Raw genomic sequence first — 17,207 nt, forward strand, 5'->3', positions numbered from 1 at the left:
CTAGCTTCCTGCCTTTTTTTTCAAACTTCTGCTCTCTGGCGCAGAGTGTGAATTGCCGGCGAGGGGGGAAATTTCTCCCTAATTCAGACACAGCTACGCTCCATGCTGCTGCGCATAATTGTGCCTACAGCACTGCGAATTAGCCCTCACTACGGAATTTTATTTCCATGTTTTACCAACTATTGCAATATATAGTATTCATACACACTAGCATGCTACTTCTATGAATATATTGCACCCCAAGGAAATCTGCCTTAAACCGGATCAAGGCTCTTACCAAAATTACTCAGTTTTACATCTATCCATAAATGAAATAAATTAAGTGTTAAAATGTTATTGTAAAGGAATTTTAGTGTCTCTACATATATGTTTTTTTTTATATTCATACCTAATCAGGGCTCAGTCACACGGGCGCATTGGCACCCGTACACCGACGCCGATGCCCCCGTGTGACTGACAGAAGACGGCCGTACCTGAAGACGGACGTCTCTCTGCAGCGCTAATGAAAGAACACATGACTGGCAATGAAGTTGGTCACATGTTCTTTCCTTCGGCGCTGCAGAGAGACGGCCGTCTTCAGGTACGGCCGTCTGCTAGCTGCAGTAACACATGCGCTGATGCGCCCATGTGACTGAGACCTCACACTACAGTCTTCAAAGTGAATTCTATTAGGAATAGTCAATTACTTTGGCTGAAAATGAAGATGGAGAAGGTTATTGTAAAATAGGGTTGTAAATTAGGTTCAGTATCCCATTAATATTTAATATTTTTTAATGAAAAATCTTTATAATGATTATATCCCCATTTTTATATTGCAGACAACACAGGCAAATTTGCTGCAGAACTGCTGCAGATATGCAAAGGACTGAATGTGCAGCAGTTCCGCAGAAAATCCACGTGGATTTTGCAGAAGATTTGTTCGTGGTTTAACATTATGCTACCTGTGAATCCAAACGTAAGGTAAGCATCCACTTTAACATGATGACAAGCAGTTGTCATACACATGCAAGTTCAAGTATAGAGATAGAGGAATTGCCAGATCATCTCCTTTGGCAACAAAGTATTGGGATGTTGAAATAATTTTTATCTCTTTCCTCCAACATCTGCTGTGTTTATGACCAGCCTTAGGGCTTAGTCACACGGGCGCATCGGCGCCAGTGTTACTGCAGGAAGAAGACGGCCGCACTTCAGGTTGGACGTCCCTCTGCAGTGCTGGAAGAAAGAACACATGACCAGCAATGGAGCCGGTCACATGTTCTTTCTTCCGGCGCTGCGGAGATTTGTCCGCATCTGCAGTGTGACCGTCTTTTAGTGCAGAAACACGGGCGCCGATGCGCCCGTGTGACTACGCCCTCAGGCATAATGAAGACTCCAACTATGAGATTTTAATCTACACAATATCTTACATTTTATATGTGGCTACTTATTGTACATATTCAACTAGTAATGCGCCTGATACATATGACAACTATTGTTCAAGATAGCATTAACGAATGGACCGAATAATAAATATCCTGTACAAATTAGCAAGGCAATGAGTGATAACTCACACAAATGTTTGTGGTTATGAAATTTTGCACGCATTTTATTTTATCACCAGAACATTTAGTGATGAATGTCGACAGAAATCGTGCAAACATGATATCAAAACTGTGATGGCTTATCAGTGCAGAATATCTTTTCTTGTAAACAAGCCCTGAGAAGCTTTTCCCATCATAAATGTCTTGAGAATGAGAGCAGAGGAGGTCACAGTGGTCAGGCCCATATCAATAAGACATTTTTGGTATACCCATTCAATATGCCACAAACGTCATAAAGTATATAATCAGAGAACTCCTTTAACAAAACGTACACATTGATCAATGTCGGTACAAAGGAGGAAGTACATTTTCAAGGCATCTCAGCAACTTTACATCTTGAAGGTATTAATTATAATCTCCTCAAGATGAACCATGATAAATGACTGTGTTGTGATAAAGATAAGCAATTAAATCTTATAAAACTGACATTTTCTCCATGATAAAGATCTTACAACCACCAAAGAATACAGGTACACCAACAACATGAACTCTGATTTGTAAGACTTGATCTACATTTTACTTGCCTTTAAAGTGTCAAATTCTCAGTAAGCCTCAAGGCATGAAAAGCAATGAAATCATAAAACAACAACTATAAAGCATAAATTCAATTTTGTCAAAAGCTCCCAACATCTACTGTACAAAACAGTCTATACACTTGAATTATTTTTGCAAATTTAAAGTTATATTATGAAACAACCATAAAAAATAAACAAAAATACAATTAAAATATAAGCTTAAGGCCCCCTGTCCACGGGCGTTGCGCCCGGGAGCAGGAGCCGCAAACAAATCTCCGCCAGTCAGCCTTATCTCATAGATGGGCTGACCGTGGAGAATCGGGGCAATTCGCATGAAATGATTTTCCGCTCATGGACAGGGGGGCGCCGCTTTTCATAGCAATGCTATCGAAAACTTCAGACAGCGTGATTCACCGGTGGTTTACCGCCGGCAAAATCACGCCCGTGGACAGGGGCCTTAATGATGATTTTTTGGTCTAACATTACGATTATCCATACAATTACGATTATCAAGAAAATTATCCATACAGGGTGACATTGTTGCAGAATAAAGATAGTACAATAAGTTTACCAGATTCCCAATTTTGCAGTAAATTTCTCGGATTTACTACTTTGAGAAAGAATACTGAAGAAAATGTTTACATATTGTCTCCTCTAGATACGCTGAGAGATTCTATTCTTCAGTTTCTAGATATAACAGAGTGACTTACCTAACTTCCTGACAGTACTTCCAACTCAACTGACCTATGTTACCCAGGAAACTACATAATTAATAATTATGGCTTTAGAAGCCAATCTCTTCTCTGCATACACCTGAATAAAGGGTCAAATATTTTTGTGAATGTTGTAAGTCAACAACCAGTGAAGTTTATTAGAATGACATTTTTTAGAGTGAGTGAATCAAGACATACTGTAACAGTTATACATAAAAGAAGGAATATTAAAATCCATGGGTTCACATTTATCATTATATTTGTTCAATTTTTGTGCATTTTACTCCAAAGTAGTGTCTTATCTGCGGTGACTTATTTATTAACCATTTACAAAGCCTTTATAGACACTTGCACCATGTACGCTATTTTGCAAAAGCAAAGTGAAAAGTGATCATGGATTAGCGTTTGGGCAGAATTTAGACACAATTATGAAATGCAACTTTTTAAGGAAGCCATAAAAAAAAGGTAACAAATGTGCAAAAAAGCTGTATCCTACTCCACATAGACCTTGGTATACAGAAAGTGTAATCATTTTAGCCTGTGTCAGAGGTGAAGGCAGTGATGTATGTTGTGACAAATCAAAAAAGACACAAGTAGTCATAAATTTGTTACACTTACAACACATGTTAATAAATTAGCTGAGCTCTAATTTGCTAAATGATGCCAATTTTAATCGATGTGGCCTATAGTTTTAGAGCACTTGGTTACTACCTTGAAAAGTTCAACCTTTGATTACTTTCATATGGCAGTATTTTAGTCAGTATTTGTAAGCAAAAAACACGTGGTTTCAAAATAAAAGTGGTGAAAATGTTCATATCATTAGTACTTCTCCTGTATTAGGTTCTTGTTTACAAATATTGATGCAAAATACTGACCAGAACACTACTATATGGAAGTGTCTTTACTCAGAACCTCCTGTATATTCCAGAATAAAGAATACAGAAAAACCTACCAGACTATTGCCAATTTTACCCTTTTCAGGGGAAAATATATCTTCCTGACCCTACTGGGTAGTCATATTATTTTCCTGTTAAACTGCACATCAATCATCACTATATTAGTTATTACTCTCAATGGCAGATTTTTATTAAATGTTCCAAAATATGTTTTGTATATTTTTTGCAGTAAACTATAAATTTCTTTTTCATGCCCTTTCAGTAATATACAGCGGTTTATCAAAACAATAGAAATACCTAGATGTTCATTATCAATCCTAGCTGTTTCCATTATTGTAATAAACCCCCTTATTAAGAAATTGCTTAAAGAACAATTGTACACAGCGCTATTAAGAAAATTAATCCAGTTAGCAATGGCCAAGGCATAAAAATGTCATAAAGCGACTAAGGGAATTTACAGTATATTTCTCGATGACTACGCTTTAAAGTTACCATGAAGCCATAGACCGTGACTTATAACAATCCCTATTAAACCAATACTTAGCCACACTTTTACCATGAGCATGAGGATGCACTTGTTGAAAATTCATATACAAGCTACAAAAAATAAAAACCGGAGTGTGTTCATCATGTAAAATAAACAGTCCATAGCTTAATGATAAAGAGCATAGAAGCCTTGGAGAATCAGCAATATTCCCAATCGTCTTGCTGTATTCTTCGTTTGTCTTAGTTGTGCTATAAAATACTATAAGTACCCTATAGGAACACATAATTACAGTTGAGATTAGATGTGCAAAAAAGTTACAGAATTTAAGAAGTTGTGCATAGGAAATACCCTAGTAAACAAAATAAAGAAATGCAAGTTTTTAACATGGTGTAGGAAAAGTTTGAAGAAAAGTTATTGCTTTACTTCTCCAGGACTTCTACTCCAACCACTTCCTAAACCTCAGCCTGGCATGATTCTAGAGAAGAATTTCAGACCCCACAATATATAAATGCATAATGAATGCATCTGGTAATAATCTTGCACAAAGCTATAAAGCTACTCAGATATTAAAGAAATCCAACTCACCACGGAAAAAGCCATTGGTAAATGCAGCAAACTGGTCAAAGGGATGACTGGACTCCATGCTGGTGGCCTACTTGAAGACGACAGTTTATTCCTTGTGGTTTAGACTGAATTGGCAGAAAGAAAAGGAAAAAAAAATAAATTCAATAGAATACAAGAGGCAGTTCCTCAAAGACACTGAGTGTCTGTGAGTCTGTATGGCCACAGGAATGTGCAACCACTAATTTGCAGCATGATTTTTTTCCACACATTATAACACAAAAGAGACATGGATGTTAAAGCGTGGAGAGAGCAGGAGGGGAATGATCAAATACGAAGAGCATATGAAGAAACGCTACCTTTTTTCCACAAACAAATAGGTTGGTCTAACAATATTAGATGTGGTGCTGAAATTTGCAGACAGTGTTTAAGATTTGAACAGTGCAGTGACTGTGGTCGTGTGGTTGTGTGTAGAAGGCCTCAATAAGTTCTAAGTCAACTGGAAAAAAAGACAAAATAGTCATTTACTGAGTAGAAAGGGGATGATCACCTGATCTTTGATGTCAACAACTCTGTACAATCTCTGTGGCTTTCTCTCACTCATTTTGATTGGGCTGAGTTGACTCACGGCATGTGAAAGAAGAAATAAATTATTATATAACCCTTAAAGCTGCTTTCTTAATGAGACCATGACCTATGTAAAATCTGAATATTCTGATTTAGAGGCTTTATTAAAATCTGTATCAAACCTGCATATGTTCATGTGAGAGTGAACTGTATGTAGATAGCATGTACAATTTATTCATATGACTACTGTATGTAGAAGCCATGCAAAACGCTACAGTTAAAAAACACATTTAAATTAAATAAATATATGTATGTGCATGTTGAAATGGCTGCAATGTGAAAAGCAAACATATAAAAATTGTAACAGCACCCTAGAAAAAAATGTGCTGTCCTGAATGTTGCGAGTTCAATCCCTGCATGGTTCAGGTAACCGCCACAAAGTTGACTCAGCCTTCCATCCTTTCGAGGTCGGTAAAGTGAGTGCTCAGCTTGCTGGGGGCTAAAAGCCCTGCGGAATAAGTTGGCTCTATGTAAATAACAAGTCCCTATATTTACTTTACATATAAATCTAAGGCTTATCGGTGATGAAGCAACCTATAAGTAGATGCCCTGCAGTATAACATCATATGAATGCACTGTATGGAGTTAGCATGTATATACTTACATGACTACTGTGTGTCGGTGCCGTGCACTTTATTTCACATAAATATACTGTTTGTAAAGGCCATGCACTATATCATCATATGAATACACTGTATGTAGATGACATGCAGTATATGTTCATATGACTGTACTGTATATAGGTAGCACATACTATATGTTCATAAGGCTACTTTATGCAGTTGCCATGTACTATATGTTCATATGAATACACTATATGTAAATGACATACATTATATACTGAATGACAGGTGAGAGCTGCCTGTGATTGGGTGAGCACCTTAGCCAATCACATTCAGCTCTTTCAGCAGGTGGGGATTTTAAATCCCCGCCTGCTGATAGATCAGCACCACAGTGCAGGGACAGCAGGAGAAGACACGGCTGAGCCCCGGCAGCTGAAGGGAGGTATCTATTTTTTTGTTTTTTAAACCACTTTTATTTGATTTTCAGGGAAGAGCTTATATTCAAAGCCCTTCCCTGAAATCAATTGCCGGCAGCAGAATCCTCTACCGCAGCTGTAGAAAATTAAAGAATTCCTCTGCTACATCTGCCACAGATGTGGAAGATGTAGCAGCAGGGAATTCTTTTAACTAGCGTGATGAAGGAAACATCTGCCGCATGTATTCTTCATCCCTGCGGAGGACACAGCAGCGGCCGACAGGTAAGTAATTTTTTTTTTTACTCTACTTTTAATTGGCTTTGCAGGGAAGGGCTTATGAAGCCCTTCCTTGAAAAGCCATTGACAGCTGCCGGGGCTCAGCGGCGACTTCTGTCGCTGTCCCCGGCTCTGTAGCGCTGCTGAGCTATCAGCAACCGGGGATTTAAAATCCCCGCCTGCTGGTAGCTCTGATTCTGATTGGCTGAACCACTTTAGCCTGTATATAGCTTTGAGTTAACACTTGCCTACGAAATTTTGAAAAGGTGCCATAAATTAAAACTTTCTTCTACAGACTGTTTGCCATTTATCAGACTAGTCAGTTGAAAAAGGGATATCTTGGTGTCCTATAGTGTATGATGGAGCTGATGCTAATCCCTTGGTTCTGCGATCTTCATTTGTTTTCACATGAATTAAAGTTATATAATTTGAAAGCTCAATTTTTGCAATACTTTGTGAGCACATTTTGGCATGATCTCGTGCCATTTTTATGTTCTGCAAGTTTGAAGACAACATGCCGTCTGCAGCAGATTTCACTGCAAAAGAGAGCAGAGCAGTGATGAAGTTCCTGTTTCAGGCCAAAGACATTCATGGCGACATGGAGCAAATATTAGGTCATGAGTGCTATTTGTACTCCATAGTGAAAAATTGGGTTGCAATATTTAAACCGTCCATTTCAAAACTGATGATGAAGACTGGTGTTCCAGAAACCATGGACGCCATCCATGATATGGAAGACAATACCCAAGACTCTGAACATTCCCAGAGAAAGATTTGGATTTGTAAATCACTGTCATTATTTGGACATGAGGACGGTTTCTGCCAAGTGGGGCCTGAAATGTTTGTTAGCAGATCAAAAGCATGCCTGACTGCAAGCCCCCAATGGAATATTTGTCTGCTTCAGCCAATCAGAGCTGGTGCTCAATTAACCAATCACAGTCATTCAATGAATGGCTGTGATTGGGTAATCGAGCGCCGGCTCTGATTGGCTGACGCGGCTCTCGATGAACCAATAAGAGCGATCGCTTATTGGAGGCAGGGTATTCAAGCCCCGCTACCAGGAAGAAATGCTCTATCGGCATTCAGGACTACATGGAAGCCTGCAGCAGCGCCGGAGACCAGCTCGAGGGACCCGATCACCACCTGCTAGGTTAGTATTAAGAAGACACTATGCCTCTTTTTGGGCATAAATTAATATAAGTGACTTATTTTCAGAGAAATACAGTATTATGTTTTGTCTCAGGGAGGGTATTTGCGCAGGAAACTGTATGGACTCGATAAAGCAAACAGGAAGTAGAATAACAGACATTTTGAAAGCTACTAGATGATCAGCAGGGTTCACCATATCTAGAGGGGTGGACATGGAGGTGCTCATAGCCATGGTAGAGCAGAAGCCTTGCTTGTAGGAACTTCAAAGATTGCCATCTGAAAAACACCTGCTGGGAGGAGGTGGACAAGGCTGTCTTTGAAGACAGGTGGGACAACTTGGCAGTGCAGCAGAGAAAAGAATTCTGTGAGTATTTTTTCATTGGTTTCTTTTGCCATATAATGTCTCTGAAACATCTTATGAATCCTAGCAAGTACATGTACAATGCACACATTGTTTTATATGCCTATTCTGGTACTCTTTGTGCCACTTTGTGATGGAGACAGCGTTATTTTTTTCACTGTACTTTTAGAAGTTGTGTACAATATTACTGTAAACAAACACAATTCACCTGTATACAGAATATTTGGGGCTGGCCTCATGGTGTTTATAATTAAAAAGCACTGGTAATAGCAGTGCTTACATTGTTTTGTTTTAGTGCTGTACTTTTGTTTTTTGGGGAGTAAACCAAATAAGATTCCTCTGATATTTAATTGTATATACTGAGAAATGTAATTTTTTTCATCATATAGTGAAAGTTGTGAAGATAAGTTAGAGGACTACGGGGGACCAGTTCCAAAGGCACCATTATGATCAACTGTATGTTTACTGGCAGTATAGACAAACCAACAAATGGTTGATGCAAGCCATTACATTACTTTTATACAGTGTGCTCTCATTTTGCTTTCCACACTGTATGAAAGCAATACTAAACATGCAAACAGTAGGGTGGCAGTATTGCACTACTGTGCATGACAGTGGTTAACGGCACTGTCACAACTGTCCTACGCATTTTTTGTTAAAGATTTTTTAACTACAACAGATGGTTTCATTAGAAATAAAAGACAAACACTATTTTTTCTATATAGTTTTACTGGTGATTTTTATTTTTGGATAAAGTGCTAACGAGGTACTGCTTATTAATTTGGCAAACGTATACACATTGTTAAACCTCAGAAAATTAAATTGTTGGTAAAAATCACTATAATGTGTTTACATTTTCCAAAATGATTTAAGCTTACAACCCACGTAACATATAAAATGAAAGCACAGCTGAATGAAAAAAAAATGATGCTTTTGTGAAAAGATCGGTTCATCTGGTTCCTTGAACATAGTTCATCTGTCATGGAACTGCTTCCAGATGACTCAGAAAGTAATCCGTAAAGATGTCTCTAATCTGCAATGCAGCCTGGGTGATCTACAAGTTCTGAAGGGAGAGTTGCAGGTACAGCCTCTTCTTCATTCGAACCAACATCATAGTCCCGGCAAAAAGTGTGCACAACCACGCAGGCTCTAATTACCGCACACACGTTCTCAGGTTATAGATGAAGTGCACTCTGGAAAATTCACTACTTGTTGGTGAGAATGCCAAAGGCACACTCAACAAAACGGCTGGCAGTGGGAGAGATTAAGTAAAGACCACCTTATGGTGTCTGAAGGGGCACAGAATATGAGTGGTCAGACCAAAACCCTTATTCGCCGCAATGACGAATGGGGCAGCTAGACCTGAGGAGTCAGTAAGGTTCTGTAGTTCTGCAGGGACAGCTGTTCTTCATGAAGTCGCTGGTCAATTCTGGAAAATGCAAGCATTCGTAGTCCTTCCATAGGCCCCAATATTGACAAATATAAATCGATAGTTACTATCATACATAGCCAACAACACTACAGAGAATCACTGCTTTATAATTGTAATATGGAGACCCTGAGTGTTGTGGCTTTTCAACCTGAATGTATTTGCCATCCACTGCCCCAATGCAGTTTGAAAGGCTGTGTGGCAGCCTGGAATTCTTTGGCGATGTCCATCCAGTCTGCACGAGAGGGCAGAGACATTACCAAAGTCACCAGATGCTGGCAAAGGATATCACATATATTTCTGATCATCCCAGAAATCACAGATTTCTCAATGAAAAACTCAAAATGCAGTAAAGCATAAGAATTCCCATTGGCCAGGAACCTGCACATAAAAATCAAAAGAAAAAAAGTCAGCTAATTGTTAATTTTGATCAAGCAGAATATAATAAACAACAATACTGAGGAAGACATTTCTAAAATAGAGATATAATACCATACGCCCCTGTACTTACCTCAGCGTGACCAGGAGTCTTTCTTTAGGAGACATACACTGAAGAATGTTGGTGTTGGTATATGAAAGTCCTGATTGCGCCTGCTCCAGAAGCTTATTGAAAAGCTGGACTGATAAACTACAGAAGGCGATGAACGTCTCTGGATGGCGGCTCTAGTCAGCGTAAAGAGCATAAAAATTTTCCCTTATATATATGCTATGATACCAGACGATGAACCAAGAACCTCCTCCTAGGCCCATTCTCCAGCATCTCACATGGCTGTTCAAATTGGCGAGACATCAACCAAGCAAAGAGAACATCTTCTTCATCAGTAGACATGTCTCCAACCTCACCAATTCTCTCACAAACCCAGAAAGTACAAGAGACTCCGCAGAATGAAGTCTGGCTGCGCATTTGACCTATTCATGGTTGATTACAGTGGGCAGGGACAGTGGCAATTTCTGGTCTTGCTTGCATGTTTTTTTGCATGCGCAAATATGTAGGGTGTGTATGCACAAAAAACACCAAACAATATATACAGAAAAGCGCAAAAAAAACACAAAGCTCATTCTGCAAATACATAGTGGAAATGTGTGCCTATATACGCTTAAAATTAAAAAAAGATTTGGTACCGTGTTAGCCAGTTGAGCAATGTGTGATTGTTCTCACTGAGAGAAACCAAGTAATCTTGTAGGTAGCCATTAAAAGGTATCATATCTACCAAATTACTTGGTTTCTCTCACTGAGAACACTCACACATTATATACGCTTATGCGCATTTCAAACCAGGCTAAAAGTTGCACCTCAGGATTTAGAGTGTCAGCTACTTTGAGCCTATAATCTGGGCCTATAAGGCTCCAAGTAGTTGACAGATTCCCTTCAAATGGTTCTCTGTGGTATTACAGTTCATCTCCATATACTTTAATGTTGGTTTCACACATAGCATGTTAGTTGCTGAATCTCGGCATCTGCATGTGCTGTCCTGTATACAGTCCAGACGCCTGCAGTGGGCTGAATCGAACGCAGATTGCGATATCGGATTGATCAGCTGGGTATAATAAAATGGTAATAATGGTGTCTCTGCTGCTCCCCTGAGACATGGAAAATAATGATCTGGTGTTGTATCCTGCATGCACTGGCAAATTTGGTAGTTCTTATGAGTGTTGCCCGCAGGGTCGGACAGGGTAGGATGATGATACCCCAGTGAGTCACTACCAACATTTCCCTCTCCCTGGCAGCCAGGACAAGAAAATTAAATGTGTTGAAAGCATCCATTATTCTCAATATGAGTGACAATAGTGGTCACAGACAGCAATTGACTGCTGCAGCTAGCTGTTGGCCATAGAAGTTATGTGCCCTTATTATGGGTATCATCGCTCAGCAATGGGTGCCATGATGCTAGGAGTACGGACTCGTGATTGCTGCAACCAGTGATTGGCTGCTGTGGTCACCAACAGTACGAAATGTAACAGAGATTACATTACAAACGCAGCACAGGATTGCTGGGGCAGTTACACAGGTGAATATACAGGTGAATACTATTGCTCTATGTTTTGTCCCATTTGCAGGAGGTTTATTATTTTTACAGCTAGATAACCCCTTTTAAATCCTAATTGCAGTGTTCTTTCCACAATGGGACATCATAGTATGTCCAGTGGATGACCAGGGCACAAAAGCTGTGCCCATGAAATAAGTAGCATATAATATATAGCCAATATCCTGCTGAAATGGCCAAACTGGAGTTTAGTGATTATTGGAATAATATGATCAGGATTGATTGGCCCAATTTTCCAAAAATAATCAGGAATCAGGATGACCCAATTCCCATTAAAATCAATGTGGGTAATTTTATGATGAACGATTTGCTCCAATAGACTCATAGCATAAAAGTTAACTCTACAGCCGGTTACCAAAGAAATGGCTGAGAACTTTAATCCAACAATTTTTCAGTTGTTACATACATGCTGTTATCATATTGGAAGGACTATAAGAAACACTGGAAAAAAGTTACAAGGACGGCCTATAAGAACTGTTTGGTACAACCCTCGCCGCAGAATTCAAGGCCATGCCTTAAAATATATAATTGTATCTGTTTATCATTGTATGTTATATTCAAAGTCTAATAAACAGATTAAACATAAAATCAATGAGAGTTAAAATTGGGTTCACTAATTAGCTCTTAGTGAGAACACAATGAGGCACATTTATTATTGTCTTGCATCAGAATTTTGGTTTAAGTTCCACATTTTTTGGCCCAAATTAATTTAGCCCATTTATGATTATTTACTATTGATTTCTGCCAAGAAGAACAGATGTTACGTCATTCCACTTTTCAAAAGCATCTAGAATAGGGGGTGAGGTTTGAGTGGAATCAGGTTTCTAGACAGATTTAAGAAATGCGACTTTTTAAAAAGTCTCAAAATTTGTTGCAAGTTCACTGCAGTAGCTGGGTGCTGTACAAAGTGACTCCACATCTCTGGACATATTTAAAGCTGTGACACATTTATCAACATTGTGCATCGTTTAATAAATTTATTACAATTTAAATTGAAGAAAAAAAAGCATGTCAGAAAACTGGCATCAGAGATTTCCATGATGACAAATTCTGCCCAATGTGCTAATATAGCTACATAGGGGAAGATGTTTTTTGCTGTAATGACAGTCCGTATACAGGTAAGTACCCATTCTGAATGAAAATAATAAATGCATCTATTTGCTAAACAAAAATGGGGGTAATGGTCCTTGCCTCTGGAGTGTGTAGGGTGGAACTTCAGTGCAGATGTTGTAGATGGTGGGAAGGCACTCCAGGAAGCAGGATTAGCTGGTAAAACACATCAACACTTTATTGACAGGGAGAGAGAGAGTTCTTTACTTAGCAGCAGTTACACAACTTGAATTACATTTACTTGAGCTAAATGAAGACAACTTGGCATTATAAAAACACTTTGATTAGACTTGAGAGGTGAGGGTTGAATTTCCTCTTCGTGTCCTCCTGACATTACACTCCAGCTTTCCTTCTCTAGCTGGGACTACAAAGAGCTGACTTGTTTCTGGCTTCCTTGTTTGTACTTGCTTCTTACTGCAGTTCTCTCCTAACTTTCCAGAACAACTTGTCCTTGGTTACTCACACTTTTGATGTTCTTCTTACCATCACATTGGCTTTCTGCTTCTCCTGTCTTCTTCAGCCTCCACTCATCTGGCTAGACTGGAAAGACTCATTTAACTCTGCCCGCTCTCTCCTTTTGTACTGTCACTAACCCAGCCTATCTAGGGAAACCTACCAATCACATGCCCTCTTCATTCGGCTTACCACTCTCCTGACTGTTGCTAGGTGACCTGTACACACTAGAGGCTAGAGAATATTACCAGAACACATAATTCGGTGAGGAATATGAATGAACACATAACATCATAACTTTTTACACTTTTCATACATTATATTAAACCTAATTTAACACTGTGGTCATCACAGGAAGTACTGAAGTACCCAACTCTCGGGTACTACACACCAGTAGCAGTAGCAGACTCAACAGTGGTTGCCACCGAACTGGAGGTGCAGGCCGGGTGAGTTGAAAGCCTTTAGGGATGCTTCCTGGCCAGAGGTCAATAGGGGGGCTTGCTATTACTACTGGCAGTACTATGGGGGTCACTTTTACTATCAGGGTAAATATAGGGGACACTGTTACCACTGTGGCCACTATAAACGTCATTATTAGGATGTAAGTGCATTTCGGTCATGCAAATAAGCTGCGCTCTGGCATGTTTTTATGTACGCAAATACACTGCGTATTTGCATATGCAAGAAAGAATGCAGACAGGCCCATTGAAATGGTGCACCAATATGCAGTTAATGGGCAGGTTTTCTGTGTATTTACTGCATATTTGAGTTCGCCCATTCATTTTAATGGTTTGTTGTGAGGCGCAATAGCACCAAAATAGGTCATACCACATACTTAGTTTCATTATGAGACAAAAGTTTGTTGCATTATGTCATGCCCCTTTTCCAAAAGGTCATGCCCCCTTTCTAATAAGCTGCAGCCCATTCCAAGCAAGCCACAGTTTTCTGGTGTAAATTAAGGCAGAATATTGGCACATTTAGCTTAATAAATCTCTCCCAATGTGATGGAACATTGTAGTGTGAGATTTCGAAAGGTCCATAAAAGTGAGCAGTCTATTGAATAGATAAAATTTGTTAGCCTAAGGAAAACTGAGCATAGACTGCATATAGGTCCAATGTCCCCACATTGGGAATGCAGTTGCAGTTTTGAGAATTCATGGATTGTATGTGTATGGTAACAGGATACTAAATTGTTAGTGTTTGGTAGCTAATGTGAGCAAGCATATAATCACTAGATTTCCTTCCCATTAAATCCTTGAGGTAACTGAAAAATTTTCAAGCTCTCTATGTTTTTCCAGCTCTAAGTAGGCAATAAAATGTAGAAGCATAAATGAGTTGAAAGGGCTAGTGTTGTGCAGCAAAAGTAATATTGCCTATGTTAGATAACTCAGCCTAACTGGCTGCAGATGGAAAATAAGCTTGAAAAGCGAAAGCAGAGACTGCAAGCAAATTGGAAAATAGGGTTTGACGATGGGTTTACCACCCACACACACAAAGTTAAATAAAAAATTTGAGGCATATGAAGAAATATTTTTGCCTTTAAATCTTTTGGCTATGTTTGTTCTCAATTTGAAATAGCTTCATGGATTAAATTTTAGTTACTTTTAAAATAGTCTTTGGCTGTATAGTATAATAGCATCTCATTTTCCTGAAGACTGGGACATAAATCTAAATAATTAAAGGGGTTGTCAAGTGTTATGTAAAAGAAGCTTGGTAGTTGTATACTAAAATGTTATGTAACTGTCCAATGTATTCCTTTCTGTATAAAAGTGTAAGATGTAATTTACACTTGTTTATTTTGGAACGTGTTTTGCATCATTATTTTAAAACCCAAGCCAGGAAAGGAACAAAAACATAGAAAAACTAGAAGGCCAGTTTCACACAAGTGTATCACAGATCAGTGTCCCAAATCGATGGTAGGTCTACCTACCCAAACTCTGAACATAAAGAACAAGAAAGAGACAGGAAGTTAAAAAGTGTGTGCAGTTATGCTGTAGAGAGAGAAGCTGAAGATAGCCTCCTGTGCAACACTGTGGCGAAGCACTGACCGCCATTTGGGTTTAGGCTATTTAGAGGGAAGGGACTTTGTTTAGGCGAAGCTCCAGAGATTGCTGCCTCCTATTTCCTTCCCTCCTCCCAACTGCAACTATTGGCTTGAGAAAACAAGAACTTGTAACCCAGTAACTGGGTAAGGCCCAATGTCCACAGGCGGATTTTAATTATAAAATCCGTGCGTGTCTCCTGTGCGGGAGATCCGCAGATCTAGAAGCCCATAGGGATGCATTAGCATCCGTATTGCAATTTAATGCACGTGGATGTGATTAAAAGAAAAAGAAAGCAAGGTGCATTCACCTGGTAGAAGAAAGAAGATCCAGTCATGATGGAGGAGAGGCCCGCAGCGTCCAAACAGGTGAGTAAATGTCATTTTTGGCCTCATGGCTGCGGGCACGGGTGGAAACTGCTGCAGGATTCTACATTTAGAAACCGTGCGTGCCCGAGGACATGAGGCCTAAGGATTTTGAGAAGCCTGATATACAGGTACTGGACTTTTAATGCAACATTGCTAACGTGGATCCTCAGCAATAGCCAACCATCACGCAATCGTGAGTAACCCTGGAATGGGACTTTTTTACATTTCATTAAAACTTGTTACTCAAAGCATACATGTTGGCTTCTTGAGATTATGTGAGCTGATCATGGAGCCTCTGTGCTATCAACACTATCCCAGATCATTGAGGAAACCCTGAACCATGAGTCATAGTGTCTATGCAGCTTTTTGTAACATAGTTGAATTCACTAGTGCTCCATTCCCCTCTGCCACCCTTGCCAGCAATATCAATCATGGGCCATGGACTTTTTTTTTTTTAAAGGAACTTTTTATTTAGCCAAGACAATTAACAAATAGGCAGAGACAGCTGGCCCCGCAGGTGCCCATCACAGTGATATAGAACATTGCCTAAATACAAAAACAGGAAAACCATCATCATTATCCATATATATGCATACATTCCTCCTAACACATAATACTTGGCTAGAAGATTATATTTTAACTTTGACAGAGAACAAGAAAAAGGTAAACAACAAAAACAAAAACCTTCCCCCCTCCCCTAACCTCCCAGTGCAACTCCTAAAACAATAGATCACAGCATGCTCTATTTTGCTCTGTACTCTGCACAGGCGGCCTTTATTGAACTCAATGGTGGCCATCCAACCCGAAGCCTAAACGCAATTAATATTGCATATGGACCGCGGGTACCCGCATCATTGCTAAGCGATGGCATGGGAAATACAAACAGTCCAAAAATAACATGTACCGCTTATGACCGACAGCGAGCCGCTGTGGTCATACGCAATACAGAAAATTCACGCACGTGTGCTTGGGCTCACGGCGGGAATCTGCTGTGGGCCTCCTTCATCCAGAATCTGGTCCGCCTGTGTGAGCCTGCCTTAAGTGTTTAGCAATGGTATGGCTGATACAGGGGCGTAACTATAGATGATGCAGGGTATGCAGTTGCACCCGGGCCCAGGAGCCTTAGGGGGCCCATAAGTCCTCTCTTCTCCATATAGAGAGCCCAGTAATATGAATAAAGCATTATAGTTGGGGGCCCCGTTCCAGATTTTGCATTGGGGCCCAGGAGCTTCAAGTTACGCCTCTGGGCTGATAGGATAAGAAGTCATGCAGGACTGACAATCTGTGCTGCCAGTTTAGTTCTCATGATTGCTCTGGAGTGATGTATGCACATATACATTCTTCCAAAAAGAAAAATAAATATTTATGATAAATGTAATAAATTAGAGCACAATCTTGGAAGCAATCACATTACCCTCAACAAACAAATGCTAGTTTTTTAGTCCATTAATCCATCTGGATGTTGTATATTGGAATAGTAAGATTTCTCATCCATGATGGACAGGATGATGGTATGGATCACATAGCTGATGAATTTAAACGGTCAGGGGGTGGCCAACCATCTAGACATTTTTTTTGGTGAGGGTACCCACATGTGAATTGTTCATCCTCTTTGG

The 17,207-nt window shown here is 39.6% G+C and overlaps 1 protein-coding gene across 1 annotated transcript in view; it reads right to left on the reverse strand.

Annotated features, from left to right (window-relative positions):
* RUNX3 (RUNX family transcription factor 3) overlaps positions 1-5,240 on the reverse strand; it is a 148,672-nt gene extending 143,432 nt beyond the window's left edge. Inside the window, exons 1-2 of the mRNA XM_066574668.1 lie at positions 5,112-5,240; positions 4,777-4,880 (exon numbers count right to left, since the gene is read on the reverse strand). Coding sequence (XP_066430765.1) covers positions 4,777-4,834 — 58 coding nt within the window. The 5' untranslated portion in view covers positions 4,835-4,880; positions 5,112-5,240. The remainder of the gene's footprint in view (positions 1-4,776; positions 4,881-5,111) is intronic.
* Between the last annotated feature and the right edge of the window lie 11,967 nt (positions 5,241-17,207).

This window comes from Eleutherodactylus coqui, chromosome 1, assembly GCF_035609145.1.
Source record: "Eleutherodactylus coqui strain aEleCoq1 chromosome 1, aEleCoq1.hap1, whole genome shotgun sequence".
NCBI lineage: Eukaryota > Metazoa > Chordata > Amphibia > Anura > Eleutherodactylidae > Eleutherodactylus > Eleutherodactylus coqui.